At 43.7% G+C, this 17,252-nt stretch overlaps 1 protein-coding gene across 1 annotated transcript in view; it reads right to left on the bottom strand.

Moving 5' to 3' along the window:
- Nucleotides 1–1,193: 1,193 nt before the first annotated feature.
- gna13b (guanine nucleotide binding protein (G protein), alpha 13b) overlaps nt 1,194–17,252 on the bottom strand; it is a 30,843-nt gene continuing 14,784 nt past the window's right edge. Inside the window, exons 2-4 of the mRNA XM_017492212.3 lie at nt 16,166–16,383; nt 10,076–10,126; nt 1,194–1,840 (exon numbers count right to left, since the gene is read on the bottom strand). Of these exons, the coding sequence (XP_017347701.2) occupies nt 1,268–1,840; nt 10,076–10,126; nt 16,166–16,383 (842 nt within the window). The 3' untranslated portion in view covers nt 1,194–1,267. The remainder of the gene's footprint in view (nt 1,841–10,075; nt 10,127–16,165; nt 16,384–17,252) is intronic.

The raw sequence follows: 17,252 nt of genomic DNA, 5'->3' as shown, positions 1-17,252 counted from the left end.
TTAAGTGGAATCCATCAGTAAACACAACATATCCATTTATAAAACAGCAAAATTAAAAGAAATAAACTGCACAGATTAGGAACTACAGTGAATTAAAGGCAGAGGCTCAGAAACACGGCTTCCTATTACAATGTTAGTACAATCGCATGGGTTTAGTTTAAAAAAAGAAAAAAACAAAACAAAAAAAAAAGGCTGGAGACCAGAGAAGGTTCTTGGACCATACTCTTACACCCTCTCCACCTGTTGTAACTGTTACACACACACACACACACACACCGCTGCTCTCGCCATGTCACCTTGTTTTGTAACAGCTTTTCATGACGACCTGACATAACACACTCTCTTCAGATGAGACACACTTACTCGAGTCAATGAAGACATAACCACGTAAGAGCACACTCGCATATCTCCCACACACTAGACAGGGTAGCCATTTTCAGTGAGGCTTGACACACACCAGGTAAAAGTAAGGCAGATCATTCACACTCACACTTCAGAGACTTGTGTTAAGAGGTTAAGAGTGAAGCTCAAACAGCTCCTCATGGCGGGCTGAAATAAGGCAGTGTACGACCACACATACACACACACACACACACACGGCACGTCCCGATTTTGCAGCGCGTCAGGCTTCCCTGGTTTCATGAAGGCGGAGCGGAAGTTAAGGAGCCCGATCTGTCAATCAAGTGACATTACCTAACGATTTACCAAGAACTAGAAGTCAGGACGCTATTTTACAGTCAGACCGCCAACACTGGAGAGGCAGTTAATGTTCGCTCAGTGCTGCAGAGGTGCATAGCATAGGTTAGCTTAGCAAATGTTGCTCAAGTACTACATTGTGTAATTAAAGTCAGGATTCGATGCTAAGTGGCGTGAACTTAAGCTCCAGCTGTGCTCAATCAAAATCAGCACCTGCTTCAGAGTCAAATTCAGGCATACAGGTTATAATAAAAGGTTAGAAAAGGTGCATACAATCACACACACACACACACACACACACACACACACACAGTTGCTGTTCAGTTGAGTGACTTTAAAGGCAGTTAGAAGCACAGGATCGCTCACGCTTTCCTCAGACAGATACTCTTCTGAGTGATGCTGAACCTGTGCGTATGCTCTCTCATACACACTCACACACACGAATTAAGACTTGCTCTGTGACTTGCCCCCCCAACCCCCTCCCTCCCCCTCCCTCCCACACACCCCCAAAAGTCAGGTTTAGTGGTCCAGGCTTGGACGCGAGCAGTGGAAGCTGAGGGAAGAGTTCAGATCACTGCAGCATGAGCTGCTTGAGATTGTCGTGCAAGATGGTGTCCTTGACGTCTCGGAAGACAAGGCGAATGTTCTCAGTGTTGATGGCCGTGGTGAAGTGGTGGTAGAGTGGCTTGTTCTGCTGCTCGCGGCGCTGGTTGCGGAAGCACGTCACGAGGAACTTCTGCACGTCGTCCAGGCTGTGTGGATCGCCTTCGTACTCGGGGAAGAAGTCCTTGATGGACACGATCTTGACTTTCTCCTCCAGCAGGTCGGTCTTGTTCAGGAACAGGATGATGGAGACGTTGCTGAACACACGGTTGTTGATGATGGTGCCGAAAATGTTGAGCGACTCCGTGAGCCGGTTGGTCAGCCGGTCCTCCATCAGCACCTGGTCGAACTCGCTCGACGATACCAGGAACAGGATGGAGGTGACGCTGTCGAAGCACTCGAACCAGCGGCGCCGCTCAGAGCGCTGGCCGCCCACGTCCACCATCTTGAACGGGACGTTCTTGATCTCAAAGTCGTACTCGTGGATGCCTTTGGTGGGCCTGCGCGCCAGTAAGATATCCTGCTGACTCGGCAGATAGTCCTGTGGACATAAAGGAGAACAATAATTCACGACTGTATTTTCTGGACTATACGTCACGCCTCATTAAACTCCGTTTACTTTAATCTAGCGGGCATTTTTATTTTCCTTGAAGGTACCGGTAACGTTTTTGGTGTAACCCAGGTTAGTTTTTGTCCTGTTCAGTTCTCACATTTTCTTTTAAACAGATAACGTTCACTAACACGGAAGCCCATTTCGGCCAAAACGAATTTAAAAAGGTAACTGCAACTTTATATCTTTATATTCTGGTATTTCGAGTACTGCGTCAAGTGGACGCCTAGATTGCAAGCAAAATAAATAAATAAATAAGAATAAAAAGTTTGAATTGTGAGATGTAAACCCATAGTTGTGAGAAATAAAGTCAGAATTGTGAGATTTTAACTCGTAATTGTGAGAAAAGTCAGAACTGTGATACATTTACTCAAAATTGTGATGAATAGAGTCAGAAAATTGCGAGACACAAATTCACAAGTACCTTTATTTTTTTTCTTCCATGTGGCAGAAAGGGCTTCCGTACATTTCTGCTATATAAATAACTTAACACCGTTTTCAAACTTTGTAAAAAAAATTTTTTGTATCTTAACATCTCGGTATCCATGCCACCAGATGGCGCACAAGTGCAACTTGACATTCTGTAAAATCGATGTGAAGGGGCTTTGCTTCCCCTCAGCGAGGAAACCTGCATCAGAAATTGTCTACATCAAATGTAGAGCAAGTCAAACAGAAATAAAACTAATAAAAGAAATTAAAAAAAAAAAAAGTTTTTCATCTAAACTACTCTTATTTCCTGCTTAGAAAATGTTTCGCCAATTTCATTCAACCAGGCCACAACAGCACTGGATAAATCATTTCATTCACTGCTCCCATTTTAACTTAAGTCAACCAAAATCAAACAAACTAAATGCAAATAACACACGAACTGTAATGTAAATATATGTAAAACACAGGAAAAACGATTCAAATACTGAGACAGGAGATAACGCGCTAGACCTCAGGATCTTACACGTCCGTATCACCGTGCTGTCGTATTTGAATGAGATAGTTACTTCCAGAAAGGATGAGGTCACACATCAGATAAAGCCCTTCATGCTCACTGTGTGGAAGTCTACAGTGTGTAGGAGGATATGGAGCACCGCATGAGGTAATGCGACACAGAAAAATACTCGTGCTCTCACTCTCTCACACACCATAAATACACACACATTCGACTACCGGCTGAAAGGAAACCCTGAACGCACACAGATGCACTTTCACTTTCTGAATGAGAGGGGTGGGAATTCGTCAGGGGTGTTCAGACATTTTGATAAAAGATTCCTATTACACTTCCTGGGGTGGGGGGTGTTACACAGCTCTTCTGTGGAAGTGTGATAAAGTCCGCTGGTGCTACCCGCAAACAGCGGCATGTATTCTTTACTGTGCTGCGGAGACGCCTCACCGACAAGGCTGAAAAGCAGCCACTACAATAACATTTATATTTTGCTAGTTAGCAATAGCTCTCATTAATAAGGGATTAATAATGCATTAATAAAGGAAGCAGAAATAGTAGGAAGGAGAAATGGTGTATTATTAGGCTCTGGGTTACTGATCAGAAGGTCAGGGACTGCCAAGCTGCCACTGTTGGGCCCTTGAGCAAGGCCCTTAACCCTCTCTGCTCCAGGGGCGCTCTATCATGGCTGACGCTGCGCTCTGACCCCAACTTCCTAACATGCTGGGGTAAAAAAAAAAAAAAAAAAAAAAAAGAAAAGGAAAAGAATTTCATTGTGCTGTAATGTATATATGACCAATAAAGACTCATTATCATTATCCTCTCTTGATAACGTGTTTAACGTAGCACAGGGTTTGGGACCTCAAATTCGGAAAAGATCACCAGTCGTTCGTGTACGAGGATATACCTGCCTGGTAAAAAAAGTTCTACTGACCAACAGCAAGTTTACACATGAACTGGTGTGTGTGTGTAGGACAGCACGAGGTTCAGAACGAGTGGCATGAGCTCGAGAACTCTAAAATATCCACATACACACCCCCCAGACTAGGGTCTTGATACCGTAAACATATCGTATGATACTATACCAGCTGAAGTATCACGATACCGGGCAATATTATGTTAACTCATAATTCAAATCGGCAAAATGAACCGAATTTACAGAAATACAGAGATATAAATGAACACAGACAAACCAGCTTTTCTCGATGCGTTATTAATGAGAATGAATAACTGGCGGTTGGAAAAACTTCAGAACAAAATCATACGGTCGGCAAGCAACTAATTCAGCATGCCACATAGTTCACCTATTGTCCGTTAGAGCAATGTAATCATGCGAATGGAAATTGTCCTTGGAGTACTAAGAATGAACACATTAGGAATAAATTCCTGAATTTGAAAATGAACTCAAAAATAAATAAATAAATAAATAAATAAAAAGTATAAAAAGAAAAAAAAAACCTGAATGATTGCTGCTGTGTGTTACTCGGTTTTTTCTTCTCAATGAAATATTTGGGGAAAAGAAAAATGTTCAGCAGGAATGAAACTGGAGATTGGTTGTTTTGAGCTGAAATAATAATTTCAAAAAAATTTAAATAAAAAAAAATTATAAAAATTGTGAACGCTAGCTCGCTTACTACCAAAACACAGGGTTTCAGGGTCGGTACAGATGCTTCATACTTAAATTCCAGGACTTTCAAGTACTTTACAAGCACTGATTTTGTTTTCAAGAACTCTACAAGGGATGCGCCGTGTTCACACAGTGTATTTTAATACAGCCGAATTCCTAATAAAGCTGTTCTCATTCACATATTTTTCTGTTCCCAGACAACGGAACGAGATGACTGAAACGCGGACCGTTCAGAGACTACACGTTGACCGGCAGTCACGCCCAAGCCGCTGCTCTGCACTGCTTAAGGGCCTGTTCACATCGGGACGGTTTTCACAGCGCGGTTTTTTTGTGTTCACGCTCAGGGGTTAAACATGGGGCTTAACATGGTTAAACATCCACTCCCTGAAAGTAGATGGCGCTTCTTGAAAAGCAGAAATACCCCGGTACACAAGGTGGCACTGCACAGCTTTGTTTAACACCCGCTAATCACGGAGAAGAAGAGAGCACCGGTTTTTACGGCTTTAAGCTGTTCACACACTTTTTGTGAACTCGCTAAAGCACGTATGCACTTTTGTGAAACACAAGGTATTTGGTGATTAGGCCACTGTTTGTGAATGTAAAAACATCTGCAAAGTTTTAAAAATCAAAGCGCACGACAAACTGAGTTATTGACTCACAAAAGGAACCGATTCTGAACAGATGAAACGAGCTGTTAGTGATTCCAGACTAACTTCCTGTACTAACCTACGTAGGTTTGTAACAAAAAACCCCCTCTGGTCTTCACGGCTGCTCGCTGACAGCGGTAGACCAATCACAACAGACTGGGACATCTGACCAACCAGAGCAGAGTATGCTCTGTGAAAGGAGGAGTTTAGAATGAATCCTTTAGAACGGATCATTGAACGAGTCATTTGTGACACAGGGTGGAAAAAGGTAACGCTGCAGTTTAAATGATGAGCACGTTAAAGTGTTTTTTGTCCTCGGATGCATGTAAATCTATCGTATTAGACCTCGAAAACAAAATTAGGCACGTTTCAAAACCATAATAGAAGCTAAATCCTTAAAGATCTGAACCCGTGCTTTCAAAAGGACACCGTGTTTATGTGTGTAGGCAGAAGGATTTATTAGCAGTGAGCATTTTATTTCAGGTCTGTCACTTATGCACCAGGACTAAAATGGTTAGTGCTGGCATCTTCGTCTTTTTTTTTTTTTTTCAGGCTTCTTCTTCGTACCTGAGCGCCAACAAGTCGTACTTTTATGGAACCGCAGCGGCTCTGGGCGTGTGAACAAAAGCGCAAATGTCATTGGTCGGCCGGGTTTTGACGCAGTGTCCCCAAAAAAAAAAACCCCCAAGAAAAACGAAGCCCTAGACGTAAAATAATTTGACGCTTTGACACCAAGCGTTTTACGCCTGGGTGTGAACACTGACAGCCATTGGGGCATTAAAACACCCGTTTTCTGTATGCTGCAAAAATCATGCCCGTGTGAACAAGGCTTAAGTCCTGACCACGACATCCTCGGACAAAACCACCACACACACTCACACACTAAAGACAACGGCTATGCTGTGATTTCAGTTACACTTACATATAAAGTGATCACTCAGAGAGAAAGTTTGACATGAATGAATGGCAAAGAGGAGCAGCACACTGGCTGAACAGAGTAGTTGAGGAGAGATTTGTTTGTGTGTGCTGGGGGGGTGTCCTGCGTGCACCTGTGCGAGTTATTTATCCTCCTAATATCCATCACTAGGGTTGAGTGGCTCAAGAAATAATAGCCGGTGTTGGAGATGCTCAGGTGGAAAACACACACAAACAAACAGGCACAAACAATGTGATGTCCGGTCCGTGTGCGTTTCCACTGTGGGCATCTGTAACACACACCACTGAATAAATATCAAAAGAAAAAAGCGTTAGGCTTTGAGCAGACTTTAAGGGAAGAAGAAGAAGAAAAAAAAGAAAAAAAAAAGGTGTGTGTGTGTGTGTGAGAGAGAGAGCGAGCGCAAGTGAGTGAGAGGAACTTCATGGGTGTGAGACACTTGGAAATTCTGTGCACGCTGTGTGATCACAATGGAAACACATACAGAGTTCACAATCACCTCTTGAACTTTTCAGCTAGAAATAGGACACACACACACACACACACACACACACACACACACACACACACACACACACACACACACACACACACACCCCTCCGTTTGCTTACTGTAGCAGCCATTTTTGTTTGCCTTTTCATGGTACCACTAACATTTGGTGCAACTTCATTTAGTTTAGGTCCTGTACATTTCTCAAGCCGTGTTTGATCAGACAATGTTCATTTCTGTTAGATAATCACGTGAACATTCAGCGTTTTCTACCGTTTCTTTTTACAGTTCATTATACTACACTTGTCCAGGAGGCAGGTTTTTTTTTTTTTTTTTTTTTTTTTTTTTTAAAGCAGGGGCTTTCACCAGTGGAAGACACCGAAAATGTAGATACACAGGGAAAAAACCCCTGATGATGCAGTTGGTCACCCAGCTAAGCAGCAACGTAACGTATGAGCCGAATTAACACTCATCTACCTTTAGTTGTTGAACATAAAACCGTTTCTATAGTAACAATGACGCACCGCATAACCCAAGCCTAATCATGTATAACTTTCGGCACAGTAGCGGTAATGAAGTGGTCGTTAGTGGTAAGTGTGGATCCGTTGATCTGTATCGCAGTTCGTGAGCATTCTCGTGTTTAAAATACACCGCTGTGACGTTCCTCTTCGGTTCAATAACTGTTTTCAGCTTCGACTCAGGAACCACACGCTTCCTCTCCGAGCGAGAGCGTGTAAAGGGGGCTGTGTTGGGCCACGTCGAGTTGAGCGCCTGCGTCACCGAGATCTGAGTCAACACTGCTGACGACAGAGCAGGCCCGAGCGGAAGTGTCATAAACTGAAGCGTTAGTAGCTGAGCCGGAGTTTATGAGAATTGAGCAGTCTGAATATTTAAGCATTACCTGAATGGTACGTTAATCGCATGATGGAGCCACTTTTACTAGCTGTATTAATTAGCACGCACGGATGAAAGCGGAGAGAACACTGCTGCAAACATCTGAGTGTTTGAGAGGGTATGCAAGTACAGAGACACATTAAAACGTCACGTGACGGAAGAGAACGTTGTTGCCGTAAACAAACTCCTTTTTGTTCGTTCATTATTCCTTGTATAATTTATACTACATGATTTCATTTACGGCGCACGGAGGCTTAGCGGTTAGCAAGGTCGCCTCGCACCTCCAGGGTTGCGGGTTCGATTCACGATGCTGCCCTGTGTGTGCGGAGCTTGTGTGTTCTTCCCGTGCTGCAGGGGTTTCCTCTGGGTCCAGAGACATGCATGGTAGACTGATTGGCGTGTCCAAAGTGTACGTAGTGCATGAATGAGTGTGTATGTGATTGTGCCCAGTGATGGACCAACCTGTATACGCGATGCTGAACGGGAGCTGCGTTAAGCAAAAAAAAACGCATTTGTTTTGCTAAAGTCTCGCAACATGAATTGCGGTTTAACTTGGACTGAAGACGAGGTAAAATGCGTCATTGAAATTTGGTCTGAAGAACATATTTCTGAACAACTTTTCTGAAAAACGGATAAAAACACATATTTACAAGGTGCTTAGCGAGCGTCTCAATGAGCTGGGCTTTAACCACTCTGTGGAACATATAAATTAGATCAATAATAATAACTACAACTAAAAAGAAAGCCAGAATAAGCTCACAGAGCTGCTGTCTATCCATCTGGATGGACGACTGCTGTGGGCGGAACCCCGGAACATAAACAGGAGCACTCTGACCAATGAGAGGACAGTTCACTCACATGTGACTTGAATAAACACATTTGTCGGCGCTTTGAAAACGTTGCCTTGCGAAGGCGAAACCGAGCCGAGGAGAAAGTTTAAGTCCCCGTTTCGGAACAAAGCACAGATCTACAGGTCTGAAAACGCCATGACAAGCTTCCTATAAAAATAACTTGAAAATAAAATGGAACGAGGTCTGCTGGAAAAGCTTACTTTTCAAGTTTAGGTCGTTGGTTTAAATGGGTTCTCTTGATCTACTTTAAAGACGTGTGAAGAGCCGAACATTTTAGGTCATAGTTATGCAGAAATATATACATTTCTAAAGGTTTCACAAGCATTCAAGCACCACTGTAACTAAGTTAATGACTGAGTTTGGTCCGTTATTCAGTGGATAGCTTCACTTGGAAACTATAGTCTTAAGACTAAAAGCTCTAACGGAATAAAAAAATAAATAAAAATGATTGACACTCATTGCCGAGTACTGTTGGACTCTAGCGTGAGGAGTAATGACTCATAAATCACACTTATCCGGCGTCACCCACAAGAGGATGGAGTCCCTTCTCAGTCTAGTTACTCAAGGTTTTCTCCCCCTCATGTCGTGTTAAGAAATGTCCTCGCCCCTGTCGCCTCTGGCTTGCTCATTAGGGATCTAAATCTTAAAGCTGCGTTGTGACAATATCCGTTTTGTTTTTTTAAGCATGATATAAATACTGCTGGATTGCACTGAACAAGCAAACTAGCTTGCTGAAAGTCATTCAATTATATTTAGCCACCAAGTTTTTTTGCCTGAGAATTATACAGACTTTGCTCCATTTTCATACAACAGTGTGAGAGCAGAGTGTGTGTGTTCACTAGGGGGTATGTAGTACACAAGACTTTCACGTCCCTACGAGTGGTGTCAGAGAAGCAGCCAATTACCGATACACAGGATCCAGAGGAATCGCTGTCCTGACGTATACCCTTCGTCTGGGTACGACTACAGCTGCGTCCCGAACCGCATATTTCTGCACTATTTTGCAGTATAGTGCGAGTAGTGTGTTCGCACTGACAATTCCAACAAGAAGTGTGCTTCAAGTACTTGTAGTACTTCAAGTACTTACGCATCAGAAGAGGGGAGGGGCTACAAGGTGCTGACGCCGGCTCAAATTTGCTCATAAACGGCAACATTGACAGTCAGTCAGTCTTGTAAAGGATTTTGTTTTGTGATCGTCTCAGGCAAAAATAAATAAATAAATAAAAAATTGGGGTGTTTTTTGCGGAAAACTAAAATTGTTTCTCACGTCCTTTCGCAGTGATGTTTGGTGTGAAACGAGACCTTTTAGCTGTACTCATGATCGACGCACGTGAATCGAAGAGGGCTTCGGCTGAACGCGCACTGCGATGATGTCACGTGACGCGTCTTGGCCTGAATCTACAGAAAAAAATCTGTGGTCATTTTCCAAAATCGCAAGAACCCGCGGAGACTACAGAATGCCCTGGATTTCACGTTCATCTCTGTGGTCGCACAATCCCGGAGGGACTGAACAGTAAACTGAAGAAATTCCTTTTCGTTGACTCCGAGAAGGTTAGCGGCGTCACATTATGTGCGTTCAACGCCATTCGTCGTCGACGACTGGTGAACAGCTTATACCTCCGGTGTGTAAAAAAAAAACCTGCTAGTGTTCAAGTGAAGGCGATACTTCTAAAATTCATACACTAGACGGTAGAGTACATATGCATAGAGTAAGTGCACAGTGTATAGCACATCATTTCCGACATAACTTTAGTGTACGTGTGTGTGTTCTAAGTAAAATTATGCTTACCGGCATTCCAAGTTTTTCCAAGTTATCCAAGAAATATTTCACTGATTCACCCTGAAGAAGAAGCAGAAAAAAAACAACTTTATTTTCATTAGATTAGTAGTCTTGAAACACAAACACCAGTACTATAAAACGATGTTTTTGAAGTGGCATATATTTTGAGAACAATAAATGACTGGGCAGATGTGCGAGGGTATGTTACACGTTGATAATCGCCACGTTTACGTTCATAAAAACCTAGGTGTCTAACCAGATCAGTCACACCATCTTGCGTGGCAGTTTATTTCGTAATTCAGTAGGAGGTCATGAACTGAACTGATAATACGCACGAGAAGACAAACGAGAGCAATCCATCGTCAACCTCAAACACGTGAAAAAAGTTCACGCTGTGTAGTTTGCGGATGAGCTAAATAATTATTAAGGAGACTTAAAGGGCAAGTGAATCAGTGGGTTAATACCTGGCGGGGGGGATTAACAAAGACGACATGACGACAAATCATACTACCGAAAATAAAAAGAAAGGTTTAATGAGATGCACAAGCAGCAAATAGTGTTTACTGTAATACACCTAAACATATATGCCTAAAATGCATGTAACGCAGAAAAGAGCTCTGAATAAATGCGTACTTAATCAAAATCATTTAAAATAATACATTTAAAAAAAATGTATTGTATAGCTTATCTATTGCGATAAAAACCGTTTGGTCGTGGCATTGGAGTTGGTGCCAGATGAGCTGGTTTGTGTGATCAGTCTGTGTACGTTTACACGGACAACAATAATCCGATATTAACCCGATACTCTGATTAATAAACTACCATGTAAACAGCGATTTCTGATGACCCTAATCCGACTAAAGTCATACTCGTATTCCTGTTTTAGTCGCATTATGGAAGTGCATTACAGACATGCATGCTTTTTTTTTTTTTAAATTCAGAAATTCCTACTTTGAAGACAGCAAAATGTGTTTGCAGGTACAACCCGGACTATATTAAGTACGCTTTTACCGCTACTGTGGACGAAAAACCACAGTGAGTCGAGTGTTGGTAATTGACAATTGGGCCATGGATGACTGCCGTTCAAAAAAAAACAAAAAAAAAACAAAAAAACAACATGGGTCACAGAGGGCGAAAGGTTGAGAAACCCTGATCTAAGAAACCGCTTTCATGTATTGAACGGTGTGAAGAAAAAGAAGAAAGAAGAAAAAAAAAAAAAAACATCCGGTGAGCGGCAGTTATGTGAGCGTTGTTGAGGAGAGATGTCAAAGGAGACTTCCTAGACTGATCGAAGCTTACAAAGGCTATGGTAACTCAGATAAGCACTCTTTACAAACATGCTGAGCAGAAAAGCAGCTCAGAACACACAGACAGGGTTTTCCCTGACCACAGAAAGGTTTAGATATGGCACCCAAGTGTTTTTGTGGCGCGTCTTAAGACAAATGAACGTTTAAAAAAATAAATAAATAAATGAAAGATTTTACAAAGAGAGTTGGGGCTTGATCTCAAACGGAAAGGAAAAGCCGGCAACAGGATTGACCTGCCAATCAACAATCAGTGTTTGGGATGAACACGTGTGTGAGTGATGTGTGACAGAAGCTCATCTGCAAGCTAATCAAACAGCTGATTGGACATTTCTCGGGGTGAATGTTACAACCATCGACTCGGATAAGCACGTTGCAAGCCATCGATAAGGTAAACGTCAACAAAGAATAACTTAAACAGAAACTTTTTTGTTAGGAAGTCATTCTTGATGTTAACGATAGCGATAGCAGATAGAGAAAAGATATAACTAACCTAGCGTATTTTAGAACAAAAGAAATCGCTAACCTAGCTAACTTACATAGATATTCATGTACTGAATTAAGTTACTTTAGCCAGCAAAGCTGGTCAGTTGATGCTACATACAGATATCTCGACTGAACTAACGTTAGCATCTAACGTGGCTTGGTAGCAAAAGAAAGCGAAGCAGTGTTCATACGTAACGTCTTTTTCTGATGAAAACTGCGGGTCAAAGAGTTTTTTTCTTCATATAAAAAATAAAACAAAAACAAACAAACCAAAAAAATTAGCTCTTCCAAAATGCATTCAAACATCCCAGAAGAAGCTCCATAAGATTACGCAAGTTGTGCTTTCTACTCCCCCCCCCCCCCCAAAAAAAAAAAATAATAATAATAAAAAGTCCTTTTTCTTGAATTTTCTAAATAATTACGTATTTATTTCAACATGTTTAATTCTTCCCATGTGTACAACTTAAGGAAATCCACATACATTTTCATTAAGATCGCAAACATGTCATTTTCTGAAACGAACAGACTTTCGACTATAATTCAGTCTGTCCAGAAGTTCCTTTTATTTTCTTACTTTTTATTGTTGCGGCCAAAAACGCTCGATTTTGCTGCAGTCTTCGCGCCCATATCTACGGAAAACATGTGGTCATTTTGAAAAAATGAAATGAAATGAAATTTTGCAAGCTCCTCTGAACATTGCAGAGTTTGCTTGATTTTGTGTTCATTTCGACCATCCGGGAGGAACTGCCAAGTACCATAAGTGTTGCCAGCTTTCTTTCACAAATACGGTAAAGATAATGGTCAAACAACATGGAAAGAAAACAAAAAAAATGTCATTAAATTAAAAATTTCATGCTGGTGGGCGACAACAGCAAAAACGCCAAATCAGGTTCCACTCCTGTCGGCCAAGAACAGCCAAGTGTTTGAGGCTACAGTGGGCACAGGCTCAGTGAATCCAGATGGTTGAAGATTGAAGAAAAAAACAAAACAAAAAAACATTACCTGGTCTGATGAATCCATTTCTGATGGACTGTACATGGCAGGGTCAGAATTTGGCATGAATTCATGGACGCAACCTGCTTCGTGTGAACAGTTCGAGCTGGTGGGGATAGTGTAACAGCATGGGGAAAGCTTTCTTGGCACACACTGGGCCCCTTAAGAGCAATCAAGCAGTTGAATGCGACAGCATATGTTAAGTAGCAGCCCGATTTATGATGGCTACATCCAGCACGATAGATAATGCATCACTTCACAAGCGGCTGTGGTTCAGGTGGTAGAGCGGGTTGTCCACTAATCGTAGGGTTGGCCGTTTGATTCCCGGCCCACGTGACTCCACATACTGGGGTGTCCTTGGGCAAGACACGGAACCCCAACTTGCTCGCGATATCAAGTTGCGTCTTCCATGGCAGCTCTGCTACCACTGGTGTGAGAGAGTGTGTGTGTGTGTGTGAGAATGAGAGACAGTGGAAAGCGCTTTGGATAAAAGCACTATATAAGTACAGAGCATTTACAAGCACTGGTCACTGATCCTTTACACTGCTGCATTATATTATGGAGCTTGTTATTTCTGCTTACAGTTATAAACAGCTTACAGTTTTCAGCCCATGTTCTACGTATTTATTGTTTTGCACTCGTCTCACACTGGTGTATATTTGCACTATATATACACACACAATGTAGTCTTGCGTACCATCCCGTGTTGCACCATGGTCCTGAAGAAACGGTGTTTCGTTCCAACGTATACGAGCGATGTAGAGGAATGGCGAAAACCCCACTTCTGAATCCAATATGGTGCCTTTGGGATGTAGTACACGTTACGGCAGTTATGTGAAGTGGTCCGGTCGACTCGCACCAGAATCTCTGACGGAACGTCAGCACCTTGTGGAATGCATATGCCATTAGGAGAAGTGAGGCTGTTAACACAGCAACTGGCTGCGGAGTGTGTTTTAAATCATCGAAAATCACAACCAGAACAATAGAGCCCAGGGCCGTGACCTCTGCACTAGAAAGATGCTGTTACCACAGCTAGCAAAAACAAGCGTGAGCGCACACGTGCCTCGTGCATTTCCTTCTCAGCATGGTTAAAGAAAAGAAGTTGTTAAAAGCAGGTCACTGCAGTATTGCAGCACTCTCAGTTGACACTTCCTGTAAGCTGTGATCTTACAGTGCTTACCCTGCACTGTACGCGTTCACGGAGAACACGCTGATGTTTCTACAAGTGTAGAGTTACACACATACGAAGCGATCTTGAAACAAACCGGATTGTCGAGTGATATTACTTTTGTGTGATCTTCGGTAGGGTCATTCTGACATGTAGCCATCGATATACAGCTCTCAGACTACATCAGCACTTTTTCCCCATGTGAGATTCATCAAGATCAGCTGGATGTACTTGCATGCACAAGTTTCTCTAAAGCTGTTTTGAGACACATGGTACTGCAGAAAGAACTAATTATACACACGCGGGTTTTTTTTTGGTTTTTTTTTTTTGGTTTTTTTTAAATATGGCTTTCAAACTGGTGTAAGAACAGGTAACATGAGCAGCATCTACCGTCTCTGAGGATGGGCGGTGTACATAAACAAGGTTCAACTGCGTGCCTGTGTTTTTCTGTCCATGAGCGGAAAGAGATTTTTCTGATGAGAGATGAGCGCACTGCTAATGCGGTCTGCACTTCCGCTCAGATATAAACATCTCTAAAAGCTGTTTCTGTCATGACTCAAGAGAGAGGTAGGAGGGGAGGAAAAAAAAAAGCACGAGAGACAGACAGGCAGACAGAGCGAGAGAAAGAGACAGAGAGGAAGAGAGACAGACCGGGAGGGAGAGAGAGACGGACCAGGAGGGAGAGGGAGAGAAAGACAGACCAGGAGGGAGAGGGAGAGAAAGACAGACCAGGAGGGAGAGAGAGAGAGAGAGAGAGAGAGAGAGAGACAGACCAGGAGTGAGAGGGAGAGAGAGACAGACCAGGAGTGAGAGAGAGAGAGAGAGAGAGAGAGAGAGAGGGAGACAGAGACAGACCGAGAGGGAGAGGGAGACAGAGACAGACCGGGAGGGAGAGAGAGACAGAGACAGACCGGGAGGGAGAGGGAGACAGAGACAGACCGGGAGGGAGAGGGAGACAGAGACAGACCGAGAGGGAGAGGGAGACAGAGACAGACCGGGAGGGAGAGAGAGACAGAGACAGACCGGGAGGGAGAGAGAGAGAGAGACAGACCGGGAGGGGGAGAGAGAGAGAGAGAGAGAGAGACAGACCGGGAGGGGGAGAGAGAGAGAGAGAGAGAGACAGACCGGGAGGGGGGGGAGAGAGAGAGAGAGAGAGAGAGAGAGAGAGACAGACCGGGAGGGGGGGGAGAGAGAGAGAGAGAGAGAGAGAGAGAGAGAGAGAGACAGACCGGGAGGGGGGGGAGAGAGAGAGAGAGAGAGAGAGAGAGAGAGAGAGACAGACCGGGAGGGGGGGGGAGAGAGAGAGAGAGAGAGAGAGAGAGAGAGAGAGAGAGAGAGAGAGAGAGAGACAGACCGGGAGGGGGGGGGAAGAGAGAGAGAGAGAGAGAGAGAGAGAGAGAGAGAGAGAGAGAGAGAGACACAGACCGGGAGGGAGAGGGAGACAGAGACAGACCGGGAGGGAGAGGGAGACAGACTGGGAGGGAGAGGGAGAGGGACAGAGAGGGGGGGGGACAGAGAGAGGAAGTGCCACACAAACAAGTGTGTCTGCCTCGTGGTAACTAAGAACTAAAAAAAAAAGTAAAAAATAAATAAACAAAAACCAACAACAATTAAAACTAATGCACTGGCTGACCAGTATCCTACACTGTAAAAGCAATTTGCTGCAACTCACTAACTACGATAAACAAACACATGCCTTGTCAGAGCCTCAGCTGTGAAACGTGAGCACTTTGCGTCGAGGATTCAGTAATTCAGTGTTTAGAGCACGAGGCTGCACAACGCCAGTGTTTACTTAAACAAAATCGCAGTGGACACTTCAACTGAACACCGCTGATGTATCTGGCTCAGCCCGACGCATCAGGAAATGCTAGTGCCGAAGTGGTGTTCCAGCGAGCCGCAGAAACGACTTGTTGATAGGACAGGTCAGAGAAGAACGGTCAAACTGGGCTGAATTAACTGGAAGCTTATATTTATAATGTCTATAATGGTGTACAAGGCGTTCCTATTAAAATGGCTGTGGAGAGTTTACATACTGACAGGGCAAAAGGACAAAGAGAGTGGGGTTAAATACAGGACGACGCAATCTTCACTCAAAAACCCACCAGCGTGTAACGTGTGTGTGTGCGTGCGCGTGCATGTGTTGCTCACCAGCTGGAACTCGCGGCGACGGTCGTAGGCGTGCTGGATGCCACTGTCGGCCCAGAGCGCACGCACTGCAGGAATATACTGCTGGAACACTTTGGGCTCCACCATACCCTGAGTCGAGCGTGTGTCGAAGCTCATCACTGCCTCGCCGTGTGCCTGATTCGATGCATCGCCCCATGGGATGTGCAGCTTTTCCCGTGCGTCTACCAGGACACGAATACCTGCGGGAGAACGCACAACACTCAGCATCGTAAAACATCACATACGCATATATTAACTATCGAAACAGTCAATATTATGTCACAACAAGATGAAGAATACTATTTGCTGTAACTAAGTTACAACTTGTAAGCTATAACTCAATCAAATAAATTTTATAGAAACTATGCGTGTATGTGCTCGGTGGTAAACAACAGAAATACACAATTCTTGTGATACAAAGTAGAATTGACTCGTTATCTCAGCAGCTCTCTGATGAACAGTTTCAGAGGTTGAATTGGTTCGGTCACTGAACGCGAATATCCGTGCTCTCTCCTTCGGAAAAGTGATGTGATGTGGTTTCTGGCACCAAGTCGTTCGCAGCAGATCCTTTAAGACCTGTAAGTTACGAGGTGGGGCATCCATGGATCGGACTTGTTTGTCCAGCACGTCCCACACAGATGCTCGATCGGATTGAGATCTGGGGAATTTGGAGTCCAGGTCAACACCTTGAACTCTTTGTCATGTTCCTCAAACCATTCCTGAACAATTTTTGCAGTGTGGCCATGCGCATTATCCTGCTGAAAGAGGCCACTGCTATTACGGAATACTGTTACCATGAAGGAGTGCACTTGATCTGCAACAATGTTTAGGTAGGTGCTCCGTGTCAAACTAACATCCACATGAATGCCAGGACCCAAGGTTTCCCAGCAGAACATTGCCCAGAGCGTCACACTGCCTCTGCTGGCTTGCCTTCTTCCCATAGTGCATCCTGGTGCCATCTCTTCCCCAGGAAAGCAACTCACGCACCCAGACGTCTATATGATGTAAAAGAAAACGTGATTCATCAGACCAGGCCACATTCTTCCATTGCTCCATGGTCCAGATCTGA

This window comes from Ictalurus punctatus, chromosome 2, assembly GCF_001660625.3.
Source record: "Ictalurus punctatus breed USDA103 chromosome 2, Coco_2.0, whole genome shotgun sequence".
In the NCBI taxonomy this organism is placed as follows: Eukaryota; Metazoa; Chordata; class Actinopteri; order Siluriformes; family Ictaluridae; genus Ictalurus; species Ictalurus punctatus.
This window is presented reverse-complemented; position numbering and strand designations above follow the sequence as displayed.